General features: G+C 40.1%; 1 protein-coding gene across 1 annotated transcript in view; it reads left to right on the top strand.

Annotated features, from left to right (window-relative positions):
• Positions 1-17,786, top strand: part of LOC135414264 (tyrosine 3-monooxygenase-like) — a 34,717-nt gene extending 16,931 nt beyond the window's left edge. Inside the window, exons 7-12 of the mRNA XM_064654829.1 lie at positions 285-420; positions 1,071-1,140; positions 2,827-2,883; positions 5,601-5,696; positions 11,185-11,318; positions 12,953-17,786. Coding sequence (XP_064510899.1) covers positions 285-420; positions 1,071-1,140; positions 2,827-2,883; positions 5,601-5,696; positions 11,185-11,318; positions 12,953-13,112 — 653 coding nt within the window. The 3' untranslated portion in view covers positions 13,113-17,786. The remainder of the gene's footprint in view (positions 1-284; positions 421-1,070; positions 1,141-2,826; positions 2,884-5,600; positions 5,697-11,184; positions 11,319-12,952) is intronic.
• The last annotated feature ends 9,644 nt before the right edge of the window (positions 17,787-27,430 follow it).

Below are 27,430 nucleotides of genomic sequence, written 5' to 3'. Positions count from 1 at the left end.
AAGGATCACGTGTGACCTCAGACACACCACTGCCGTGTGGGACATAGTACATAAATGTGTGTAAATGTGCTAAAAATGTGAACTGGGATATCATGGCTGTGTGTATGCATGTAGGATGGATGGCTAAGTGATTTGATGCTGCAGTAACTGGTCCTATAGCAGGGGCAAACCAACAACGATAAGCTAGGGTTTACCTACTATGCTTGGTGAAGGGATATGCTTGCCCTATGTCTAGGGCAGTTAACCCTAAAAATGCCTAAGTTTGGTCTCCCTTCTCTTTGCAGAGAGAACAGGTTTCCAGCTGAGACCAGCTGCAGGACTTCTGTCTGCTCGTGACTTCCTTGCCAGCCTGGCATTCCGTGTCTTCCCGTGCACACAGTATATAAGGCATTTCTCTTCTCCTATGCATTCCCCAGAACCGTAAGTTTGATGCTCTGGAGTAATCCCGTCCTTCTGAATGTGTTGGGGATCATTCTCTTGGGAATGGCCCTGGAGCTCTATCCAGTAGTCCACAGAATGAAACAATTTAGGAAACTGGTAGCTGGAGAGTTAGAAGGGGAAGTCATGCATGAGAGGGTGTGGTTCTCTGTCTCTCTTGCAAAGTTGTCTGGGGAAGGAAAAGACTGGAGAATATCTGGTTTAATCTTTTCATACTGCCTTCAGTTACCATCTGCTGGGGTTTGATTTCCTGCTGTGAAACTCTCCCAGTAAGTGCTGGCCAGACAACAGCAATAACATTTCATGAGAAATTACAAGTTCACACAGACGCTTTTGTTGTATCCTGGGACAAAATAGGGGCCTTTCAAAGATGTTGTGACATAGAAGGTTGGTGTCCATGCCATCCCAAGTGAGACAATAGACAAGGTAGCAGGGGGCAGCTGGCTTCCCATGGCAGAAGGGAATGTTCTGTCACACTCCTTGTAGAGCCAGGACAGGTATGGAGGCATCCACTGCGAAGCAGCTCTTGTACTAGCTCCCTTTGGGGTCTGTTGGCTAAAGTTCTTCATGGGAAGTTAATGAAAGGCAGAAAAAGAAGCCTTTAACAGACATGAAGGTCACTTATTTTTCAGAGACTGTTGCCATGAGTTGCTGGGTCATGTTCCCATGCTAGCTGACCAGGAGTTTGCCCAGTTCTCACAGGTAAGAAGCTTGTTCTGCTGGCTGTTTAGGCAGCTGCTCTGGATAGCAGGCCAAATGTGCCTTAAATACATGCAGCTTACCATAAAATGCAATTTTAAGACTGGATTGTGCCTGAGTCACAACCTCCAGGGGTGGTGGGCTAGCAGCACTCTGGGAGACGTTTACTCCAAGGGAGTGGTAGCACTGCTCCCTACAGACATGGTGTAAAAGGAAGGGTAGGGAGTGCTTGTGGGACTTCTCTGTGTGGGAGGGCTATGTCAGTCTGGAGAAGGATGTCTCTGTGGTGCTGGTGGTGGAGCTTTACTGACAATGTTGCTCTCCTGGCTTCCTGTCCTGCACCACATGAACCTAAACAGCAACAGCCACTGAGCCCCCAAGCTGGTTCTGTCTCTAGATATACATTTTTATCTCACATGAGACTTTAATTGTGTCCATCACCACGTCATTCATCAGAGCTCTTTTTCCTTTTACAACTCACCAGATTCTCACAGCATTGCTCACACTGGAGAGGAGGCTTCAAAAAGTAAACCAAGCTTATTTGTACAATAAGGGAGTATTTAGTGTGAGGAGACAGTGTCAGACCCAAGTGAACTCAACAACCTTGCATAATTAAAGACTTCAGAACTGTGAATGTTGCTCAAAACCACAACAGAGGGAAGAAGGTAACTCATTGTCCAGGCTTATCAATCAGTGGCTAATGTGGAAACTGGCAATAGGATCAGAGGGGTAACGTGATGAAGGTTCCTGTCAGAATATTTCGAAAAGAAAATCAGTTCAACTCATCTAATGTGGTTTCCAGTTGTATCAACTTGAATACATGGCAGTTACCCTTTTGCTCATAGATATTGGTTATTATCAGAATCAGAGGAGTAGTACTTTAAATATCCTAGACCTCTATAATTTATTCTGGAAGAAACCTCTTCAGTTTAGTTCAATACCAGAACTCAGGACACATTAGAAATAGAAGTTTATAGCAATTTCACAGCTTTCAGTTTTCTCCTTTTCCCATCAATAACACAGACTATACAACATGGGATCACATTAAGTGAATTTTCACATTTCACTTTATTTTTCCCACAAAGTGTTTTCACAGTTGAAATTCACCCCATGAAAATTCTTTTTCATTCCATTCAACATGAGACGATGAATGGTAGAAGTGTCCTAATTTTGTTTGTTTGCTGCATGATATGGCTTCTGAGACAGCAGAAAAGAGACATCTACAGATTTCTATTGTGAGAATAGCATTTAACAGGAAGCACAGATGAAAGTAAACAGAACCCTCCCTACACAGATCTGACCCACTCCTAAGGGCTCTCAGAAGGAGTGAGAGACAGAAAGGTAATGGCAAAGATAAAACCCACCTTGCTGTCCTTCCTTCTCTTGCCTCCGTATAAATCTCTGTCTGGGATAGACAGTCCAGAATTAAGCCAAGAGACGGTTAATTTTACACAGAGAACACTGAGGATTAAACACTCATCTAATGTGGCTCCCAGTGGTATGTAGCTGGGGGCCAGGGAGAGGTAGGCATCCTGGAAGCCATAGAAGGTCATTTTGGGTGACAAAAACAATGAATAGTTCATGCTATTCATGCTAGAAATTATGTGGTCCTCCCCCTTCCCCTCTTTCTCTCCCTTGGGCTGAATAATCACACTAGTGTAACACTGCCTGCTTGCTTACTTGCTTTAGGATATTGGACTGGCTTCTCTTGGATCATCTGAAGTGGAGATTGAGAAACTGGCCACAGTAAGTACAGATGGCAGTTTAATATTGGAGACAAACCCCAAACTATTCACTGCATATCCCTTACTAGGCAGGGAAGGCTCTCCTTGTGTCTCAGGTTAACCACACAATGGGAGCATCCTAACCTCCTCCACAGGTTAGGAAGGTTCTGGAGCAGAGACTGGAGTCCCTCTGGGGGAGCCCAGAAGCGTGTAATTCCACCTGAGAATACACTTACACTTCTCAATTTTATAAGAACATATTTCTTAAGCTGAGTTTTTACAATTTCAGCCACAGGATGGTCCCAACTCACTTTCCAGATTTACCCAATAGACTGGATATCAAATGTGATACCTGAATTTTCTCCTACACAAGGTACAGAGAACCATCAGAATTTGATTCACCTCATATTTATTAACCTCACAAAATAGGGGAGCACTTAACAGCAATTTGAGAGTAGGTACTGTCATTCCGTTCTGAGTCACTACACATCTGTCAAAACAACCCATGAAGTCCTTTATTGACATTTTAACTTGTTCTGAAAGTCCTCTGGAGGCCGGTGATTTTTTTTGAATAATGACATCCATTTACCAGCCTTGATGACTTTTTCAGAGGAGGAATGGAGCCTTGCTGTCACCCGCCTGGGTGAGATTCATTTAGAAAAGGTAGTGGATGGGAGGAAACTGTAACTCCTGAAATTCCTCTCCCAGCCCACAGCCCCACTCAGGAAGGAGGTTGCGGCTCACCTAAAACCCATCTGCGCAAAACCATCCTTAGGTCAGGACTAGGTAAGACTAGCCTTATTTTTAGAGTTTGATGAGCAAAAGGTACCAGTGCCGAATTTTTCATAACATCATACAGGTACTGTGATGGTGATGTGAGGACACTATGACAGTGGCAGTTCACATTTCCACTGCAATTTCCACTCTCTAGGTCTAGAAAGGCTAGAGTGAGATTAAGGTCCATACCTTCGCTAGGGTGAAAAGAATTATGAGTCCCAGAGAGCTATTTTGCATTGTTACCCAGGTCTTGGTGAGATTGGGTTAAGGCTGGTGGCTTATAAAGCATTTCCCTGCAAGCACCCCTCCCTGATCCTGGACTGAATAGGACTAGATTAGAGATAGGATTTAGATTAGAAGAATAATGGGTCTCATATCTGAAATTGCCATAGTATCTTCTAGGGTTTGAGGAGGTAGAATAAGGGCATCTTTTTGAAAGGGCTACCTGCAGTTCAGAGTCTGTAAGAATACAGCTTTGCGTCATTTCAGTATTCTGAACAGTAAATATATTCTGGACTAACATCTCAATCCTCAAATGTTTAAAATTTGTACATCTGATCTAGGCTCACTGTTTGAGTTTCCTTTTCTAAAAAGTGGAGATAGAGAAGAATCTAGTGTATTCATTACCCTGACATAAAAATCTAATGTGAATTCTCTGATTATCTCTGGAAGTCCCTGTCAATATCTGTTCATTATAAAGAGAATGTAGGCAACTAGGTTGGATGCTATGACAACATTTAAGATAAAAGTTCCTTTAAAGAATCTCAGCTTTGCTTGTTGCTATGGTCTATACCATTTGTAACACAAACTTTGAAATGCCATTATTTCATTCAGCCCCATGACTTCACTGTGCAGGTGGATCCACGCACCAGAGATGAGAAACTGCCAGTGTTCATGTCATCCACAGAGTGCCGCTAGCACCTTTTCTTGTAGCCTGTTAAAACAGTGAGAGCTGAAAGAATCTCACTAACTGGAATTCAAATACAGGATATCTAAAGAAACAGTAAAAAAAAAAAATTCCTCCTCCTCCCATGTCTCATTTGGCAGTCAAAAAAGCCTCCTGCGAAATGAGCAGGTACTCAAAAGACTTTTTGCTGTGAAATAATAAGAATCAACATTATTAACACAATAAAAATGCATAATTATTAGCTGAACTGTAGAAAAAACAGTTGGGATTCTGCAAAAAGAAAGATCCTAGCATGTTGTTTCTTTAATGATAAATTTTCAGGCTAAAAGCAAGTCATCAAAATTAAAAGGTATATGAAAAAGGGTAGGAGAAAGAAAGAGTACGTAAGATGAAGAATAGACAGAATAATATGGAGTTTCACATTATTTTATAAATTCTCTGCAGTTCTTTAAACAGGGTCCTGAGAATGCAGTACTTATGGCTAATCCGAAGCCAAGGTCTATCCCTGTGTATGAGGCAGCAAAGTGCTGTGTGTCTCTAAAGGAACCTTGAAGAGTTGCGATATAAAGCTATATTCTAGAAATACCTCATTTACCATGTGTCCAGAACTATCTGTTTCCTTAAATTTTGTAATAAGGGAAGGACTAAAAGTTTGGCAGAGCCAAGAGTTGCTTTTATCCCACTACTGTCCAGCAGGTAAAGAAGTATGGTCCTAAGCATGCTTTATCTCAAGAAAGGCCCAGAGAAATGTATCTTGATTTTCTACTGGAGCATGACAAAGATGTGATTGGTGTAATCTTGAAGGGTACTTTGCCACTAATGGATAAGCCATACTTTTCTTTTTTTTTTGGAAGTACAACAAGTTCTGAAAATATATGTTTAATAGTGTGTTTTATATGTTAAGAGAAAAATAATTTTTTTAAAATATACAACTGTAAAATTCAAAGATACAAATATACTAAAGAATAAGGATAAAATACAACTAAAGGAAAAATAAGAAGCTTAAAAATCCCTCCTTTTTCAAACTGTTTTTCACAAGCTGTTCTTATTCCCAGCTCTATTGGTTCACTGTGGAGTTTGGTCTCTGCAAGCAAAATGGATTGATCAAAGCTTACGGGGCAGGACTGCTTTCATCTTATGGGGAGCTTATGGTATGTGTCAAATGCAAAGTGTTGAAAGATTTATATAATCCAGTTTTCTGAACTCTCTGGTAAAAGCAAATTATGTTCTTCTGCATAAACTGGTACAATTTATAATTCAGACTTTTCTTTTGCAAAGAAATTAATTATCCCTTCCCAGAAGTTACTGAGTAGAGGAAAAACTACTGTGGTAATGTACCTGTCTTCCATCTAGAAATGAAATGCAATGAAAGCAACCATCCTATAAAATATTAGATCTGTAGTAATGCAGTTGACTTTAACTTAAAACTCACGTACCTTTCTGAATTACTCACTAGAGGGCAATATTATGCCTACTATGAACTCAGCTGTTTCATCCATGCCATTGACATTCACACAGATATGAACCAGAAAGGCACTGACTGACTGGACCAAATAAAGTGCAAAGAAACTGTAAATATCATGGACACTTACAAAAAGAAAATGCTTTAATATTTTACATTCCTAAATAAATTTCAAAACTAATTTCAGCTCTGTTTTACATAGATGAAAATCTGTGTACACAGGTTTGATAATGCCCTGCTCGGACAGATTAGCTGTGGAAAGAGGAACCGTACGCCTTTACAGAAAGTTTACGGATTTCCCTTCCTTTCGACAAACAGCTGATAGGAGAGATATTAACTTCTTAGTTTTGCAGAGCAATGAAGCAGGTAATGATTTTTTAATTGCAAAAGCTCTAAACTGGTATCAGTAGGTCTCAACTGCTTCAGGTTGTGCAGGTACTGGATGATTTTTTTAAATTTGGTAACAGCCAAAGGAAAATAAATAAGACTCTTTTGAAGCATTTTTAGAAACCAGAAACTTTTCTTTCTTATTTTTTCATGGGAGATATATCTTAAGCCTAACGCATAAACCAGCAGCCTGGTGGGCTACATTCACATGTAACAATTGCTGAATTAGCATAGCTTGGACTCCCATAACTGGAGATCTTTGGATTGTTATGACAATAAACATATTGCAAAACTGTCCTAATGGTGTACAGTCAGCCCACTTCCCGTGTCAATTCAAGACATTTAAAGTAGGAGACCCAACAGAGGGGCAGCTGAAATTAACACAGAGAAAGGGGAACCCTCCCAGACATCAGCCGTCATTTTACCACTTGCTGAGTTTAGCATTGGTTTCTCCCAACACTTGCAATTTGGAGATTTTTGTGAGCAAAATCTGTAGAGAGCTTTCCCTCTTGAAAAGCTGAGAGATCTGCATGCTCGTTAGCCCTCTAGAGAAATAAACATGACTTCCTTTCTACACAGCAGCCTACTCTTGGCCTGACTGCTCATGAATTTCAGTGTGCTAGCACTACTGTAGCAGGCATCTGTGGAACAACGAAGTGTATTGCTTTGAAACAGCAGATCGATAAGCTCCCCTACCAATTAGGCTCCAGTGCAATGCATTTTGTTTACATGTCTATCTGTTCTAGGTTAAGCCTGAAGCTACTCTTTATTTGAAAATCCTTCAGTACTTGCTATTTTCACTGCCAATAAACAGGAAAAATAAACTTGCATTTATTTATCTGGTAGAACCATAAAGATCCAGTGTCAAAGCATAATTCAATGCAACATTTATTATAATCTGCTTATCTTGATATTTTATATTTTTAATTCAAATTTATTTACATGTTAAACAGGGTACTAAAGGGCGCAGGTAATCATATTGCTGATACTTATGTAGCTTTCATAGCAATATGCACCCCAGAATCTATTTGTATGATGTTGCCTCTTTTTTTCTGTGTAATTTTGACACAGATGAAGGTAAAAAAGTCTCATCATGAAATGCTCGCTTTTGGAGAGTCTCGATTTCAGTGCACCAGATTTGTGCTCTCTCCCCTCTTTTTCTGTCCTTTTCTTCCCCAGACACCAACAAGCTCTTCTGCTTTTGATTAAAGCAGTAGGCAAGAACTGCTTGTGCACAAAACTGTGCTATATAACACAAAACTACAACTGCATCTCGAACTCCCTACCTCCGAGGCTGACAATGGAAGTCATAACCATCCTTGAGTTGAAAAATGGCAGTTTCTTTTCATTACTTGTATCATCAGTAGTTGTTGGGTAAAGCTACTGGATAAACTTTTGATAAAGCTGAGTCCACCTGGGTCTTCATCCATCATATTACTGAAAATACATGCAGATGTGATGGCACTGATATTCAATATGTAATGAAGAAGAATTATCCCCCTTCCAACAATGTGTTCATCTTGTACATGACACCTAATTCTGAAGATGGGCAAGTAGTTAACCAGCAATGCTGTTATGCACCCTGTACAATCCCTGTGTGAGCTCTGCAAGTTCATCTCTGTGTAGCTTCTGGGACAATGTCTTAATGTTTCTGTGCACTTCACCTTGAGCATCTGAAACTTTTTATGTACAAGTTAATTATATCCATGGCTTTAGGTGCTGAAGTTTCCTTCTGTGGCTGACTGATTCATCTTTTTATTTAGAATCAAACTGAAATATAAAAATATTTCCATTTCATCCCTGTATTCTGCATAAGCATCTGATTCTAACTTCAGTATGGACAGTGGCAGTGTAAGTAAAGAGGTGAGGTCCTATGCCTAAGCACCTGCTAGCAACCTACAAATGTATACCAACTGTTTCTTTTATGGCTGAAGAGAGGAAATATGTGTAGTGCAGTATCTATTCATAGGAGATTTTTTGTTTTTTAGAAATAAAGCAGAGGCTAGACAGATCTGTTTGAGAAGATGAAGACTGGACGATAGTGAGGCTCATGATAGACTTCAGTTTCTCGCAAAACACAGTTTGCAGTTTTAGACTGGCACTTGGGAAAGCTCTAGATAAGTTTTGTTGCTGCTTGGGAGAAAGCCATTTTCCATGCTAAAAATTATCTGCCACTCTTCTCAGTATGGGCCCAGAGGTGGGCTTCTGCATGGAGTTCCCAGACTTGATTCCCTATCATTCAGCTGATCGACATATTTGGCACAGGCAGTGAAGTTTTTGGCACTTTGTTGGCAGTGAATATAACAAGTACTGTAGGATTATCACTGTGGGTCATGTGCTGGAGGAGACACACTGCAGCAGTCTGTGCAAAGGAGGGTTTTCCTCATCACTGAAGGCCTCTAGACCAGGAATAGCAGGATGATTTGGTCACTGAGGAGGCAATAAGGGCAGGAGTTACTAAGGTTAAATGGTTAGCTACAAGAAGAGAACACCTAAGCAGCTGGGGAGGGTGAGCACCAGTACATCCAGCTAATGTGGTATGAGAACTTAGCATCACCAAGAAGCCTGGGAACATCCCTGAAGTGCAGCCTGGACTGACTCTCTGTGGGTGTGTAACTGCAACCCAGGGAACCACATCCTGACTATGAAATCTTCAAAACATTTCCCTTTGCTCCACAGCACACACTCTCAGCAGTTTAAACTCAGCTTCAGGTAGATATTTGCTTTGGATGAACTGATCCTGCCCAAACTCAGGGCAAAACCTGGGGGAAAGGCAGAGGATGAGAGCTAGAGCTAGAAAATATCTGCGTGAGTCTTGCACTTGAATCCCTGTTATCTAACAAATGATTTGGTAACAGCAGCTATATATCAGAGGGATAACCATACCCGAGTCTAAACTGAACGGTTGTAATGGGTCTGACTGCTGGCCAAACTTGCCTCCTCTGAACTGTAAGAATTCCTCCCCGACAGCTCTCAGTATTGCACTGTTTATTTCACTATATTCTGTCAGCTGTTCTACATTATCCAAAATGCTTCTTCTGTTAACACTCAGCTGGACTCTGTCCTACATACTGTAAAATCTTATGGCTCATACCGCACTTCTGGCAACACTCAGTGCTACATATGCTTTTCTTGCAGCACAACTAGTACTTAACTTTTAGAGGCCTTTAAGGCCATCCAGTTTCAAGCTGAACTTCCACTGAAATCAATGGGATTTCAGTTCTGCTTCAACACTGACAGCATAGCGGGACCCCTGTCAGGTTTTGAGTTTCTGAAATCTTTTCCCATTAGTCCCCAGAGCTTCTAAGATTCTAAGAGCAGCCTCATGTTTGTGTATACACCAACCATCTTAGCTTGTATGAGTGCTCTCCAAAGTTTATTCTTCAATTACACACTGAAATGAAGAGCAAGAAAAACACCATCTTTTAGCATTTTATATTATTGTTCTTTTTTTTTTTCCTTTAAAACCATGTATGTATTTCTGCACCAGTTCTGCAGCACATTGGTCTCCTGGTTAAGGCAGGCCTCCAGTGATGGAGAGTTCAGGCCTGGTTCAGTGAAATATCAAAAAATGGGCTTAAGGATACTGTCTGAATTTTTCCAGTTAGCAGACTGAACTGAAAGTCTTCTGCTGTGTCACCACTCTTACCAGTTATTTACAAGTACCATAAGAGTTGGCATTTGGATTATAAAATAGCAAAGGGAGCCTTCTGAAGGTTGAGGAAGGAGAGAGAAAGGCAAAGAGGCAGATATCAAAGAAGGGGTGGGTACTAAAAGACTGTGCCTAGGTGGATGAGACAGTCTGAAGGTGGATAAAATGGTTTTAACATTGTCTGAGATGGGTTGCCTTTTTCCTTTTTGTTTGCACCCAGGACACTTCACCACAGTGTCTGTGGGACACCAACCTGTCCAACTAGAGGCACAACCAGCTTTCAGGCACATCTATGATGCAGTTCAAATGTCACTAGAGCTGAGCTAGCTTTAAAGGACCTCATTTGGGCTTCAGGGGCAGACAAACTGTCTAGGAACTCACTTTAAACCTGACCTGTGTTGCCTTCCTAGGACTGTGAGATGATATTAAGCTGGTGTCTGGTTTAAACATATCTCCAGTATATGTAAACAAATGATAAAGATGTGCCTATGGACCACAGTGTGGTCAGAAGTGGCTTCTGTAATCCTCCTGTTTGCCTGAGGGACAATGTAAAAGAACTTGAGAAGAACATGTAAAAGAACCTCTGTGGGTCCAAAGACACAAACACGCACACGCAGAGGATACTGCTTATTTATATTTTGGGCTTCAAGGAAGATTTTAGGCTGCTACACTGACCTAGGAGCTGTGCATAAAACACAGAAACATTCTATCTGTTCTTCAGTACAGGAAATGTGAGATTTGTGACATGGGCAAGGGGGCTTTGAAGTACTGCTGCACAGGACTGGGAATCTTCTATGATACTAGTTGAAGAAAAGTAGCATGATATTATTTTCTTCCAGATACTTATATTTTGGGAAGTGCTATAGACTTTCCCTTCCGTGTCTGGGAACATGGCACTGGTATCCAGTAGTCCATCAATATAATATAGGAAATATATATTTATTTTTTTAATTTATCTTTTTAATATTTATTATTTGGTTTATTAACTGCTTATTATGAAAATCAGCTTTAACCTGTGAAAGAACAGGACTTGATATTACCCCTAACTATTCCACAAAGAGAATTTCACAGTCCAGCAGGGACTAATTCTTTCTCTGTTCATTCACCTGCTCTAACCTGTGTTGTTCCTGCTACAAAGTATGCTTTGTCAAACAAGCCAGAGTACAAGCCTTTTGATCCAGAAGTGACTGCAGTTCACCCCTATCAGGATCAAGCCTTCCAGCCTGTCTATTTCATAGCAGAAAATTTTGAAGATGCCAAGGTCAAGCTTCAGTAAGTAAAGTGATTGTGGGTATTTTCATTGAGGGGGTCACACTGGCTTGAGTCTTAATTTCAAATACATGTACCGCTATTGCAATAACCATGCCAGGCTAACTCATTGCATCTGCTTAATAGCTTTTTTACAACAAAATTAAACATGAGCTTGTTTATCTCAGAAAAGCTTTGTAAAAATTCAGAATTATATTTTGTTATGCCCTGTCCCATGCTTAATCTTAACAATGCTTCATTTTAGCAACTTCTTAAGTAAAGTCTGTAACTAATAGTGAGAGTGCAGTCCCACCCTATGTTCTAGTCCATACAAAGAGGAGGCCATGAAGAACTGATTTACCCAAGGTCACACAGAAATTTTATAGCAGTCTCAGGAATTAACATGGATCAGCAGGGGGCTTAAAAACAAGATTGCTTTTCTCCTCCGATTATATCTGCACAAGAATGCAGAATCAGCATTCACAGGCAACATAATTTCTACACAGTAGCTGACTGCAATCCAAATGACAATATTTCAAATTAGCTCGAGGTGTTTCTAAACATATTTCTTTAACTGTATTATGTTATGCAGTAAGGATTTTTTTCTTTTTTTTTTCTTTTTTTCTTTTTCTTTGTTTCTTTTTTTTTTCTTTTTCTTTTTTTTCTTTTTTTTCTTTTTTTTTTTTTAAAGTAAGCAGAGTTTAAATTCTGGCCTTCGTCTCCAACAGTTAGAACAACATGACCAATTCTGGCTGGAGGCTGATTGTAGAGCTACTGGGGAGCATGTAGGAGCTGAAATGAGGAATTTATTAGAAGAAAAGAACCTGAGCCAGACTTCTTCCCTACTGTCCCCACCTCTTCCCCAGAAGCACTGTCTGCTGGGGCTATAGCAATGGCTAATTAGGCTCCTCATCTTAAATCTGAATGTTCACGTTAAATTTTTAATATGTGTAAAAACGTAGGTGAGAACTTACTGGCAGAAGAGAGAGGACTTGCAGAGCATTTGACTCAGGCAAACCTGGAAAGAACATACGAGGACAAGGAATACACCATTCTCAGACTTGAAGCTTTTTAATACGTTTTTTCAAGACAGTTGCACAGCCAAAGCTGCTCAAAATAACCAAAGGCACAAGAATCTGTCAGCACACAAAACATATGGCAACATCAGTACAGGGGGTTCCTACCAGCGTGTACTTAATGGAAATATTGTCAAAAATGGCAAGCAATCATGTTTTTTTCTTTTAATAGAGACAGAAAAATAGAGGATGCCTAGTATCAACAGGTTTTTAGAATTTTACGCAGAAAGAGCTACTCCAGGTTATTTCTTGGAAGTGAAGGCGGCAGACATGCTGTGCTCCTGCATTCCTCAGCTTGTGGTTGTAATAACTCTGAATTGTGTTAGTGTAGAACTGTGAGAGCACAGACGGGTCTAAGCCAGCCACACTGAAAAAAGGCACTGCAGATCTTCAGGGCTGCAAGTTGTTCTGCCATGGGGAGAATGCACTGCACCAGACAGCATTAAAGAGTATCAGTGAGGACGTGTCAGAGCAGCCTCTGCTCCCCGATAAGTCCATGACCACATAGTGAGAAATTAGGTCCTGCAGGTTTTACACTTAAGGAAGTGCCTTTTGAACTAGCTCTGTCTTCTTCCCCCACAGAAACTACACAATGAAGATCAAGAAGCCTTTTGCTTTGTACTATGACTCCTTCACCAACAGCGTTGAAATTATGAACACACCACAGAAAGTCAAGAAGGCACTCTGTCAGATGAAAGAGGAACTAAAAAACCTCTGCTTGGCCCTTGAAAACATCTCTTAAAACTACAGCAGTTCATCTCACCTGTCACTGAGATACTTGAAGGTGGTTTCAGCACTTGAAGAGTTAGTGATGAAGCTGTAGTTGTACGCAAAAATCTTTAATATGCAAACCAGCTCAGTTTATCTAATCTTTTCACTGTAATTTAGGCTGCTGACTTAAACACATTAGTAAGTTCCTATTTAGTATGTTTCAATGACACGAAAGACCAAGTTATTCCAAGTTTTGGTAGGTGATATGAGCTACATCTGTTTGCAGTGTATTTATTTGTTATTGGACTTTATTGGTTTTTTTATTCCCCTGTCACCTTTTCAAGTTATCTATCACAAAATAGCATAGTAACTTTCATCCACACAGTCTTTTATTTGCTGCCTTCATGACATGATCACAACCTCTTAGGTTGGCTAGCTGCCTATAGTTAGCAGTCCTTGCAGCTAGCTCATTGCTGCTAGCAATTATTATCATCTACTGTGCTCACAAACTATGAATGGTTCCCTTAAAATGTGCAAATACAAGACTTTGTAAGAGGAACACTTTACTTCTGCTCACTATTTATTTTTTAAAACACTCGTCTCATTCAGTAGCCTTCAAATATGACAAAAAGATTTCCTGTCGCATTTCAGATCACAGAATATTCATACTTTGGCTAAAAGAAAAAGCAGAAAATAAAAGGCCCAAGATGCTCTGGCTCTGTCACATACAAGGGTGCTTAATTTGAATTCTGAGGAGAAGATTTTTGTGTAAGGAAAGATTTGCAAAGAGGCCTTTAAGAGATAGGCTTCTGCTGGTTTTTCATGGGATTCAGATTCTCCAGGATACCTTTAAAAATCTTTGCTTCTTATTGATGTCATGATGATTGCAGTAATAACCAAAAGGTCAAATATATGGAACATCTAGTGGAAAACCTAAGATCAACCACTAGCAGCTGTATAGCCTTGCTATGGAACAAATATCTGATATATGCTCCAATTCATCTTGTTTGCCTCTCCAGCCCCTCTCTGAGATGTTCCTGAAATTTATCTACAATGTGCAGGTCATGTTTCCTAGAATCAATCTAATAAGTGCCTATTCCAGAGTTTCATGTTCTTCATGTCCCCTTCCTTCCTCTACTATTCACAAATAGAAAGTTTAGGAAAAGAAGACGATGTTCAAGACAGGAAGGATTCCATCTCCTCTTAGCAGCAGCACAAAGAGATGGGGTTGATGCAGGCTACAGGTATGGCATAAGCAGGCAAAATGTGGATCTCATGGCTCAAGCTGGGTGATAGTGATCCACAAATCTGATTCATCCTGTGCAGCTTAGAAGCCCTACTCATTTATTCAAAAGTGTGTTTAGGATGTGGCAGACAGCTACCCTGTGCACTGCTACCCACCACCTGCCAGTGTACAGGGTCTGAACTCTGAGGTAAATGTGAGGTGGTTTGGCTCTTGATGGAAAAGGAGTTATCATCCCTTCCTGAACTGGTCACTGTGGGATAGGAGCATGTACACAGACAGTCACAACAGAGCAATCCACATGCTGTTACTTCATGCAGAGCTTATCTCACTGTAATTTGTCCACGTGCCAAACTCTAAAGAAACTGTCTTATTGAAAGTTAACAGAATGCTGTCTCTTAAACCTTCATGTCTACAAGCACTTCAGCAAATTTTCCCATGGGTAGTAATACTCAAGATCTGGGGAGCTGTTGCAAATGCTTGATTTTATTAAAGTGTGGTGATGCCTGAAAAATTTGGAAGTATCTTGACAAAAATGGTTATGAGACCCCCTTTCTCTCAACAGCAGGAGCATCCCAAGCTTTTTTTTTTTTTTCAAGTCCAGGATTCTTCTATTCTATTCCAGAAGAACACTTGCATATCATAAACCCTGTTTTGCTAGAAATTCAGCCAAGGACAGAGCTGAAGTGAGTTCCTTCCCTTCCAGTATATTTCTACTGTGATGGAGGATGATCTCTCAGCATGCTTTTATGGATTTAATTCTACTTATCCTGCTCATAAACACACACACACAAATACCCTTTCTCCTCAGAGCAATTTGTTTCCTTACATATTGTAATAATTTATCTGTCTGCTTCCTGCCAATTGGTGCATAGGCAAAAATGTTTGATAGCTCACAACAGATTGTTTTCAGAAGTATTATTTTCATCAATCAGTCCTTTTACAGTGAAAATTGAATCATGTGCTCCAGTTCTGTGTATTTTCTTTTTCTTTCTTTTTAAGTGGAAGATAATGCCAGAGCGGAAGAGCTATCAAAATATTTTCTATAGACGGATTCTGTAGGCCATAGGGTCTTTTTCATGTATTCCCTCTGAAATGGTTGAATGTGGAATTTAGACTTGAGTTTGGCTATTACTCAGAACAGACCTATATTTGGAAGAAATGAGAGACCTGATGGATTTGTTTTGCCCAAGGCCTCACACTTTCCTTGGAGGGACTCCAGGCCCGCCCACACACCCTTGTCTTTTCCAGTTCCTGTAGCAAGGAGAGAAAAAGAAGCCATTTGGAGCCAGATTCTCCCACCCTTACACACGCTGAGTAGTACCCAATCTCTCAAGCAGTCCCAGTGACAGTACTGAGCCTGTCTAAGGTGCTGTACACAGACCACAAGAGCGGGATTATCAAAACCACTGTGGGTGTACTTGCATTTTTTTATTGTCTTAGTGATAGTCAGCTGGCATACTCGACTAGGGGAGGCTCCTCCAGTGAAACTTAGTGGAGCTGCAAAAGTAATGGATTTGGCTACTTGAACTTTTAAGATGTGTAAATGTTTTTCCAAAGGAGGTAAATCTTTCCCTCCTTCCTCAGGCAGAACCTACCCCAGGATAGCCATGTTTGACACTCCCCTCTAAGAAGGTCCAAATTCTTTTCTTTTTATTCAATGTAGTGACAAAACAAAAGTCTTCAGGGTTACATCCTTATGAGTTACACTAGTCATTCTGCTCTTCCAATAGTCATTCTTTCACTTCCTCACAGAAGCCAAGAAGTACCTCATACTCCTGTCAGTCTAAGGCAGCAGTGATGGGAAAGGCAGCAATGGGGCCTCCTGATGAAAATAATGGCACAGAGGAAAAAGCACCAACCAGTAAAAATATGTCTTTTTGTCAGTTTGCATTTCAGCAGTTTTGTATTAATCTTACACAAGAAGGTTCCAAAGCCAAGTAAAACACATCTTGTGACTTGAAACTGAACTGATGAACTCCCCATGGGTCCTTTGCTTATCCTGATAAACTTATTTTTCCTAGATGGAGTGCATTTAGAACAAAATAGTGTATGTTATTAAATCTGTACTGTGTTGTTCTGTTATACATGGGAGAGTTAGTAAATTCAGTTTGTGGGTTTGGGTTTGTTTTGTTTTTTGGTTAACCAAGTCTGTCCTCTACCAATTTTGGTCCACCTTCAAGTCTCCAGCTGCTTCACTGCTTCCCTGCAGATTTGCTAGGGATGCCAAGGGTACCACTGTGTAAGGAGAATACACAGTTATGCAATTTGGGGAATTTGGCAGGACAGGAAGAGGAAATTTAGGCTGGCCTCCCACCCACTCCCATGAGAAACAGTGTTGTATTACAATGCAGAGCTGTCATCCTCAGAAAGACCTTCTCAATCATTTCCCTTTTGTTCCCTTAACATTTTGATCTTTGTACTACCTGGTGAATGTAAACCTTATTTAACCACTTCAAGAAAGGCTAGCAGGGGGAGAAAAAAAAAAAGAAAAAAGAGAAAGACCTTCCAAGAAGAAAAACTTCATTACCCTAAGTCTTTCTTATCTCTGATGATCTGTGAAGGAAGAAGAAAACAAATCAAAGCAAGCTTCCATGGAAATGATAGCATATTCCTGAAGAAACCTAAAACATTTAATTCTTCCATGTACAACCACACGCATGAAGATCTCCTTACACCCATCACTGAAATGTCATCATTTACCCAATAAATCATGACCATCAATTAACCATGCACAGAAGTGTTACATGACTTCTTGAGTCAGGAAGTGAAGCTACCAGGAAAAACCCTCCAGTAGCTTTGCCTTAAACACATACTGCAAAAACATAAGGCTCTCTGAAGCCTGCTTCCATAGATATCCTACAGCATGGAGAAATTCCAGTTGGCATAGAAACAGAGGGGTATATACATACATTCCTGGTAATCTCACCCACCACTAATCAGGAGTTTATATATGGGCTTTGAGATTCAGTTAGAAGACATTACTTTGCAGCATTCTTCAGCTGGCGCATGATCAGAGGTTGGCAGAAAGGGTTACTGGCTGTATCGTATTAAATATACATTAAGTTTGGGTAATGCTGGTGGCTGAGGCCCAAAGTGAAAGCAAATCTCTGGCACCTTCTCCCACCACAAAAATTCCTCAGGGGAAAGAAAGACAGACTAGAAAAAGAGTCTGACTGACAACTGGCAGAGCAAAGGGATGAGGAACCTAAAGCACCGGTGGATAGGCCTGAAACATGTTTGCTTTGCATATGCTGTTTCATTATACTTGAGAAACGTTTCTGTCTGAAAGGGAGCTTTTTAGTGTAAAGGAGGAAATTTGGTACCTGTGAGAGTGTGGAGGAGTTTAGGTTAGTTAAGACTTTTTAATCATGCCTGAGGAGTGTTAGCCTTACCTAAGGCATTTACTTTCAACATGGGGTGCAAAGCTTGGAAAGTAGAAAAGGTGTCTTTGGAAAAGAGTTTTTTACATGGTGAGTGGAAAAGAACACACCAGAGAAGAGCAACAAGACTTGTGAAGGGTCTGGAACACACTTCTTGTGAGGAACCACCACGAGAGCTGGGTTTATTTAGTCTGGAGAAGAGGTGGCTCGAGGGCACCTCATTGCTCTCTACAACTACCTGAAAGGAGGTTATAGCAAGATGGGGCCAGTCTCTTCTGCCATGCCTGCAGTGAGAGGACAAGAGGAAATGGCCTTAAGCTGAGACAGGGGAGATTCAGATTAGATACTAGAAAAAAAATTTTTCACTGCTAGGGTAGTCAGACATCAGAACAGGTTGCCCAAAGAGGTGGTGTTCAAGCAGCACCTGGATCTGGTGCTGGGTGATATGGTTTAGGAGTTACAGAGGTAATGCTGGGCGGGCCATTGGATTGAATGATCTTGAAGGTCTCTTCTAAACTTTACGATTTTATGATTCTATGAAAGCTGAAGCTGATCAGGCCTTGCTGCCTTGTGAGACGTCAGAGTCCTAAATTTTGAGAAGGCTGTCTTAGGAAGGAAAAGCGAACAGCTGGCCAAGCACTGCCCCTCAAAATGAAGACTGTAAAATTTTTATTCCTTGAACTGTGTGCTAGGTGCTGTCTTTTACCCCAACTACTTTGTCGTTTTGTTTTTAACTTTAATTTAAAATTTTATCTATTGATCCCTTCGATTTGTGTTTGCAAATGGGGAAAATTAAGCCACTGAACAGGAGAAAGTTCAATATTATTTTCCCAGGGGCTTGGGTGAAACTTGAGCAACACGTGGACACTCTTAATTTTAAACCTGGCCCTTGCTGAAGGCAATTAAGACCTGGCAAAATGGTTACACTTGAGTAAAAGAGGTGACAGCTACCATCTGATGTATCGAAACCAAACCTCTACTCCCATGCACAACCAGTGGTATTAATCTTCAAGGTACATCTTTCACAACATTAACTGATAGATTTAAACATAAACTACTGAATATAAAACATAGCACCTAACACCTGCCAGGTACAGTAACTAGAAGAATTCTCCAGTTTGGAAATTGAGTGGCTGCTTTATAAAAATTTTAGATACCATTTACAATGATGTGGCTTATTTCATCTGTCACTGAAGATGTGGAGTTTGAGCATGGTGTGCAATAAAAAATAGAATACACTGCTGACTTTAGTGGAGCCAGCTTGACTTGATCCCACGGAATCAACAGCTAAATTTCTGTTAGCAGGCTAATAGATAAAATTTGGAAGTAACAAATAAAGGATCTATTTATAGTTATACCACTGTGCAGTATTTAGTACTTTCCTCTTATATTTACTGACAGAGAAAAAATCACCAGCTGTCAGTATGATGAAATATTCCTTGAAGTGGTAGACTGGCACACTTTAAACACTCTGATATAAACAGACAATTACAATGAACTTGCAGAAGGAAAATATTTATTAATTTTTTAATTATCAAATGTTGTCTTTCAATAACATCTCACAAGATGACACAGATGATCATCATTATGTTTTGTACAAGACTGTTAGAAACAGTCTCAGTAGAACCCATAAAAAAAGCCTGTTTTTAAGTATTTCCTGAATGAATCCCAAAACTGATGGGTTAGAAATGGAATGTGTGTTGGATGACGATATGAATTTTGTACAGTGTTTAAGTCTTGTACTTCAGACATTTCATTTGGTTCTGACTCTTGCATTAGTTCATATTTCTTGGTTTAAATCTGAGTAAACAAAATTATTTAACTTGATTCCTGCATCTCTAGTATCCTACAAAGGCAGGCTTTGCAACTGAGTCTGAAGTTTTGCCCCTTTATGAAACACTGTGTTAGCTGCAGAGGTTGAGGAGGAAGGAGCTTTTGCAAATGAAAGTTGCTAGCCAGTGTTACTTGTTATAACTTTCTTTCAATTACCAGTCTTTATCCCTGGGCAGAAAGCAAGTCAGAATTTACCAGAATGGACTTTCCATTACAAATCTATCATCCAATATTGCTATCATGTACATACACAGTTTGGGAATAATTCTACTATTTTGGTACTGGTTTTCTGATGATATTGCCTGTTTGGGTTGTGGGCAAGCCATTCAAGCACAATTTCTCTGTGTTTTGTAAGTACATCATTTGTTTCTGTATTGTTATATTACTTGATTAAATGGAGTTAAAGAAAAATAGATAGATAGACAGATAGATAGACAGACAGACAGACAGACAGACAGACAGACAGACAGACAGACAGATAGATAGATAGATAGATAGATAGATAGACAGATAGATAGATAGATAGATAGATAGATAGATAGATAGATAGATAGATAGATAGATAAAAAATATTTTCATGGAGAAAACTGACTTTCTATTACCTTGACATCTCTATTTGTCCAGGAACCGGACTGAAAACGTGAAGCAAAGAAGCAATGATGTCATTATACATAGAACTAGAGAACACATCACTCTTTACTATTTAAATGGAAAAGATGGTCTGTACAAAGTCTTTCCTGATTAATTTCTAAAAATTGTTCCTCACATTCAAGCAGTTTACCAAAACCTTTAAGTGCTGACTAACAGCTGAAAACACTAAATTTATTACAGTGGACTGCAGGGCCCATATGCTTCCTACTGATGGCTTAGTTCTGTATTCCAAGATGCTAAAACAGAGTTTCAGAAGAGCTATCTTAGGCTGTGCTTCATGGTGTACTATGTCACCTGAGAATTCAGGAAAGGAAGTTCAGGTTTTTTGCTTTCTAATATATCAATTTTGAGATTGTGGAATCCTGTTTATATTGGTGGGCAAGACAGAGCAAGATAAATTATATTGTTTAGGAAACATGGAGCAATAGGAAATATTTTTTTACTTAAGGACCCTTGCTCAAAGAAGTGAGGAAGAATGTAATCCTGTAGTTGAGGGCACCACCAAAAAACACCAAGAACTGTTTTACTCAGAATTCCTCCTACAAAACCATCACAAAGTCTTCTGCTAGCAATTTCTCTCCAGAGAAACAGGTTCAGAATTTGTCACATTTCCAGACTTCCACCCTCAGTAAAGAAGTTATTTTCAGTATTACATGAAAAACATTCACTAGGAAGATCTTGTTAGATGAAGTTAAGACTAAGTTCCATAGTACACAACATGTTACTCCACAGCAGCTCTGCTATTTCACACTATTGGTCAGTGGAAGAGAAAAGCAAAAGGACAGTAGGTGAGAAAATATGGGAGAGTCCTGGATTCACGGCAGTCCTGTGTAGCAATTTTGCTGTGCTTGAGACAGAATAAGACATGAGTGATCTAATCCTGAATTAAAGGATCACTCTTACACAGAGCTGGAGTGGAAGAGCACCTGCAGTGCACTTACTGTTCCTCATGCCCTTGGTATATCCTGTGCTTATGCCACACAAAAAGATATATATATATAGAGAGAGACTTTGGTCTTTTCCATGTCCTTGTAAGACAGAAGCTGGGGCTTGAGGGGAGCTGTGATGTTTCAATAAGTTTCTTTGGAAAACAGGAGAAGTAAGGCAGGGAAAAGTGCTGAAGAGAGCATGAGGACTCACATCCCACAAAAACTGTGGGCTGAATGTTATCCTGAAAGTGGAATCAAGAGATAGAAATGTTTTTCCTCTCTCTGCCAAAAAGGGAACAAGAAGTTGTATGTAGGAGCATTGGTCCTGTTAGAACTGTGTCTGGAATAATGAATATGTTACTGTACAGAATCAGAGAGTTTGGAAGAGACCTCTGGAGATGGCGTAGTCCAACACCCTACTCAGAGCAGGGTTAACTAGAGCATGTTGCTCAGTATTGTGTCCAATCAAGCTTTGAATATCTCCAGGGGCAGAGGCTACACAACCTCTCAGGGCAGCCTGTTTTAGTGTTTGACCATTCACAGTATTAAAAAAAAAACAAACCCTTTTCACATTTAAACAGAATTTCATATATTTGATTTTGTGCCCATTTCCTCTGTCCCAGGATACTGATGAGAAGAGTCTCTACCTTCTTTATTCTCCCCATCAGGTATTTATACACATTACTGAGATCCCACTGTCCCAGGCTGAATAGTTCCAGCTCTCTCAGTATCTTCCTGTATGTCACATACTCCAATCTATAAATAATCTTCACATTCCTTCATTAGACTTGCCCCAGTATGTCTGTCCTTGTCCTTGTGGCTGCAGCACTTCAGATGTGGGTTCACCAGTGATGAGAAGAAAGGAAGGATCACCTATCTCCATCTGCCTGCAACAGCCTTCCTAATGCAGCCCAGGGTGCTGTTGGCCATCTTTGCTTCAAGGGCAGATTCCTGGCTTATAGTCAATTTTTTGTCCACCAGTTCTCCCTAGCCATCCAGCCTTTTCTACCAAGCTGCTTCTCAGCTGGTGCATCACCCTACTCTGCATTGGTGCCTGGGGTTAATCAACCTCAGGTGAAGGATTTTGCATTTCACTAAGATTCCAGTTGTTCCATTTCTCCAGCCAAAAAGTCAGTGAGTTCCTCAGCCTTTTTCATGATCCCATTCAGCAGCATGCCTACATTTCCCCCATTTTTTTGCTCTAGATACACTTGTAGAAGCCCTTCCTGTTTTCCTTTACATCCCTCACCAGATTCAACTCCAGCTGGACTTTGGTTTTCCTAACCTCATCCTGTAGGATATAATATGTCTGTATTCCTTATGGGAGATCTGAAACTAAACTCATCTCTTGCATGTTTCTTTTTTTATGTTTCAGGTTTGTCTGGAGCTCCTGTTTCATCTATGCAGGCCTCCTGCCATCTTTCCTTGGCTTCCTGTCTGTCAGGATGGATCATTCTTGAGCTTGGAAGAGACAATCCTGGTAAAAAGGCTCAAACTGTCTTATGAAAATGTAGAGGATGGGGGAGGTGAGACAGAAGGAAAGCAGAAAGAATGCTGCTGCCTACCACTAAGGCAATCTGTAGTCATGTTAGAGACCCAAGTTCATGTGCTTACTCCAGCAGACATGTAACTTACCACATGAAGAGAACTACTCTAATAGAAGAGCAACTGAGAAAGGCTTGTTCTGTAATGCCAAATTAATTAGGCTTTTTGGACGTGTTCTCTGGATGTAAAAACCTTGAGCAAGATTTTGCATCACATCAGACCACAGAGAGAATTTGGTATTAGTGCAAATCTGGATCTCTAGCCTGTTGACTAGCAGGAAACTCAGTCCTCCAGAAGCTTTTACCTTCAGCCAATCATAGTCATAGAATCATTAAGGCTGGAAAAGACATCCAAGATCACTAAGTCCAACCTTTGACCAAAGGCCACCATATCAACTGAAGAGTAGGACTAAGTGTCAGGTCCAGTCGTTTCTTGAACAACTCCAGGGAAGTCTTTGGCTGGTAACAGAGATGTCAGAGCAACACTTGTTTTCCAAATCCTTCTGTATTCCTGTGTGAGGAGACACATCAGACAGTACTTGTAATTGTGCAGAGTTTCAGACATGCAGGGGGATTCCTTCAGTTTTAGGGAAAAGGAAGACAATATTTTGAATACAGCTTTTTCTCTTGAAATCTGTTAAGTGCGGTGGGGCACTGAATCCTGATGGGATGAAGGGGTTGCCAATAATATTCTTAATAAAAATATACTCAGTAACTGAAGTTTTAGGTGGTTCTCTCATTTCTATTCTTCCATGAAGCACAGCACTGAAATGCAAGAGAGCTGCTGTAATCCTGGAGTGTGGAGAGAAGACCAGAGAGGTGTTGGGACTCCAAGGTAATACACTGCCACAGGACTTGTCTGATGAGTTAGCAGGTGGAAGACACTCAAGGAACTTGTAAGTAGCTCTGAGGTTTGTGGTTAGGAGCAGGCAGATCAGAAGAGTTTCTTATATAAAGGCATTGGTACTCTAGTATGATAGGAACATGATTTCATCCTACTTGCTTCTTTTTATATCCTAGAGGAGAACCAGACTGTCACATCCCTTTGAAGGGTACCCTTCACCTGCTATCATGCTTCAGAGCTCCAGCAGATTTTCACAATCTGTTTGACTTCTGCTGGATGCCCAGATCCCCAACTGTCTCAGTCTGGAGGATTCAGACTCTGCTGTCCTTATCAAGTGGACTGTCCAGTCACCTTCTCAGCCAGTGCCGTGTTTATTCCACGCGGACCCTGTCCCTGAGTGTCGAAGAGCTCAGCGCTATTTACCTTTTGCCCACAAGGTGGTAGCGCAGCATCAGCATTAATGTAAACATGGTGCTTGGCTGAGATCCCGCCTTGTAACCTGATAGACTCTTGCTGCCGGACAAATACTGACAATTTTCTTCCTTTTCATTAACTTTCTAATTAAAGAACAACATGATGTATTAGGCCAAAGGCATATACACCGGGAGAGTAAATATTTGTGAAAAGAAAGAAGAAATACAGATTCCATGCCCCAAAGAACTATGTGGAAAGAATGAGCGATAGGGATAAAATCATGTAATGCCACTTTGAGATTTTTAAACCTGTTTCCAGAACTGGGGAGGCCAGATATTATCAAATACTGCTCAAGAGAGATGAACCACTCTGGGCTGCAGTGGTCCCTATCATCACACTCAAGTGACCCTCCGGTTGCAGAGTGTAGCATGGTAGAACTTGTCCTTTCAAAGCCCACCAGAACTCATATTTAGTGGCTTGTAGGACAATATGTTAGTCATCTCTTTAGTGAAATATGGGAGCTCTTTTCTGAAGCTGGTTTAGGTGACACTTCTGCCCTTGGCCCTACTACTACTGCTTGTGTCAGACAGTCCTATCTAAAATCTTCTCCCACTTTCCACCACTCATTGCTACTCACCATACCTGGCAGCATGACTATGACAGATTGGGAAACTACTTTCCATTATTGTTCTCTCCCTTACATACTGCTTTTCCTCAAATGGATTTCAGAGGTCTAGTTCAAAACACAGACTCATGAACAGTTGTGCTGTCATCATCAAGAAGGCATTGTGCTTGTAGGAGAGGGTTAGGAGTGAGAAGGAACACATTAAATGAGAATTAAGCCCATGGATCCATTTTATCATGGACCTGTGCTTAGTTTCCCATGGAGAATGAGCTCTCCTGCCAGGATTAGTGTCTTATCTTTCAGTCTGTTGTACCAAATGAGGTAAAATTTCCTTTAGAAAATGTAATTCACCTTAATGTTATGGAGATAACTACTTAGAAAGTTACTTAATAACAAAATATCTCCTAATTTTCGTACCATTATTAAAATACAGACAAGCTTATGAACATCTCATGCGGATTCACACATGCTCAAATCCTTTTCATAGTATTAGGCCACAAAATAAAACTCAGTACTAAGAGTTATTTTTGGTAGTCAGTCTTTTGTTCAATAGAAAATCAGAGCATACATATAAACCCTTTCAGCTGGCATCCTACCCCTAGTGAATTGTGCTCAGTCCTGGGATATGTAACCTAATCAGGTAGTGACTTTTGCTGGAGAGGAAGAGGTAGGAAAAGAGCTTTATCTCCTAATTAGTGTAGTCTCAATCCTCATATCACATAATAGTTAGGGCTGATTAATTGGGGTACTCTCTAGATGGCCTAAATTGATATCTCTTTCAGCAGGTTACCAAACTAAATGGCTCTAGTCTCAAAGCCAGGCTGTTAGGCTTCTTACACAGGGCTGGAAGGACATAGTGTGTTAGTTTCAAAGAGATTAAAAGAAGGTTTTCAACCTAGTTGGTACCAGAACCTAGTACTGGAACAAAATTCCCTTGTTTGAGTTTATTTACCAGTTATTCTAGGTGGTCTCCCATCAAAGTGCTGGGAAGCCCTCCTTAGAGTCACAGTGACAGCCCACAATCCTCACAACCAAGACAAAATGTTGCACAAACTACGCAGACTCCTAGTTCCCAAGAGCATTACTACATACCATGGGTCTGACTACAATTCTTCATCTGTTACTGTAACTGTAGTAGGAGGCCTTTATTTATGTCAGAGTACCCTTATAGTGTGCTGATAAAGTATTATGAAGTATTCCAGGGAATGGACATAGCTGTCTCCAAGAAATGGAACTGCTGTTCCAGTCTAGTGAAACTATCCAGTTGAGTGAAAATACTTGTACTGATAAAAACAGTTTTTTCAGTATGCTCATGCCACTGTTGGAGATGTCACACTCTTGACAGATAGAGCCTGGCAGGAATTTGGAGCGTAGATGGGGCCTAGATCAAATGAACAATTTGGAGTTAGAATCATATAGCAATGATCATTTCAAAATGCTTTTATTTACAGAAATCCTCAACTGAAATAAAGTCTCTTAACAGGAGGTCTTGATTACTTTTCCATTTCCAAACCACACATCATAATGGGGATGGAATGTGGTTACCATAAATTGTTGGTTTACAAATCATCACTGACTTGTTAGCAACGGCTAGGATGTTAGAGTTAGAGCAACAGTTTGGATGTGATAAAATAGCAAGAGCCCATTTTTCATGGCGTCGTTGGAATGAATATAAATGAATTCTTCCCAGAGATTCATTGTGGTGGTTGTGGTAAATAACAAACTGCATATTTCCTGCTGATGTTGAAATCAATGGGAGTTTTATTATTGGCATCAGGAGAGGCAGGATTTGACCTTAATAGAAAAGAGAAGAGGAAAAGAGAGAAAGATGAGGAAAAGAGAATAATGAGATTGAGAGTTCTAAAATGACTAGAGATATAGTTGCCTGGGTGGAGGTACTTCAAAAGGAGTCTGAAAAGCAGAAAACTGGGGCCCCTTTTCATTTGGATTGTCTTCCAAATTTTCCTTTGAATTCTCGGTTTGTGAACATTGAAACTGAGAAATAACCAATACTAGTCACTGCTGAAAATGCAGATTTTCAAATGTTCCTTTTTCTTGGAAATGCTTCTTTCTCTCTAATGGCACTGAAGGGTTCTCTTTTTGGGTTTTGGATGAAGCTTATAAAAATCAGCAAAGGCATTCTTCCAGAGAAGCCAGCACAAATTTTCTTCCATACTTATATTTGTGTCATGACATAGATCACTATCAGACATTTAACCTCGCTCAAGCAAAATCCACATCTGTTAATAGACAGAATTAGCAACCTTGCCTCTGTCATACATGTTAATCTTTACAAGAGAAGTTCTGCATTAAAAACAGGGAAACTAAGATCTAGCCCAAAAGAACTTACTACTCCTGCTTAACTGAAAGATTAAACTACTCAATTTATGTATTTCTCCTCAAGTACTTTAATAAAATAGACTAAACCAAACAAAATAACAATCTTTGCATTCTTACCACATGGAACAACACATCACAAGCTTAGTTCCTTTATCATATGTATTAAAAGCACTCACCAAGGTCACAATTCCTAAATATAATTGTTTAAATATTTTAAAGATCAAAACCTGGTCCTCCAAAATTAACAGTAAAATTTTCAATGACTTCACAGAGACTAGAATAGATAATTAGCTGAGTAAATCAGTGGTGCTAGGCTGATCTGCATCAGCTAAACATTTAGCATTTGCCCACTTAGATTTGAACAAAACAAACATATAAGCATCATTCCCAAAGTTCAGATGCCCTTAAAAATAACTAGAGGGGGTTGTCACTAAATATACAAAGAACAAATCCAAACAATAACTTTTCTGCCCAAAAGAAGTATTTGTCCATTTGATTGATGTTCAGTACCCCCAAACCACATCCTGGAATACAAGTCTATAT

Source organism: Pseudopipra pipra, chromosome 5, assembly GCF_036250125.1.
Source record: "Pseudopipra pipra isolate bDixPip1 chromosome 5, bDixPip1.hap1, whole genome shotgun sequence".
Taxonomy (NCBI): Eukaryota; Metazoa; Chordata; class Aves; order Passeriformes; family Pipridae; genus Pseudopipra; species Pseudopipra pipra.
Note: the sequence above shows the minus strand (reverse complement) of the source record. Positions and strands in the feature narration are given on the sequence as shown.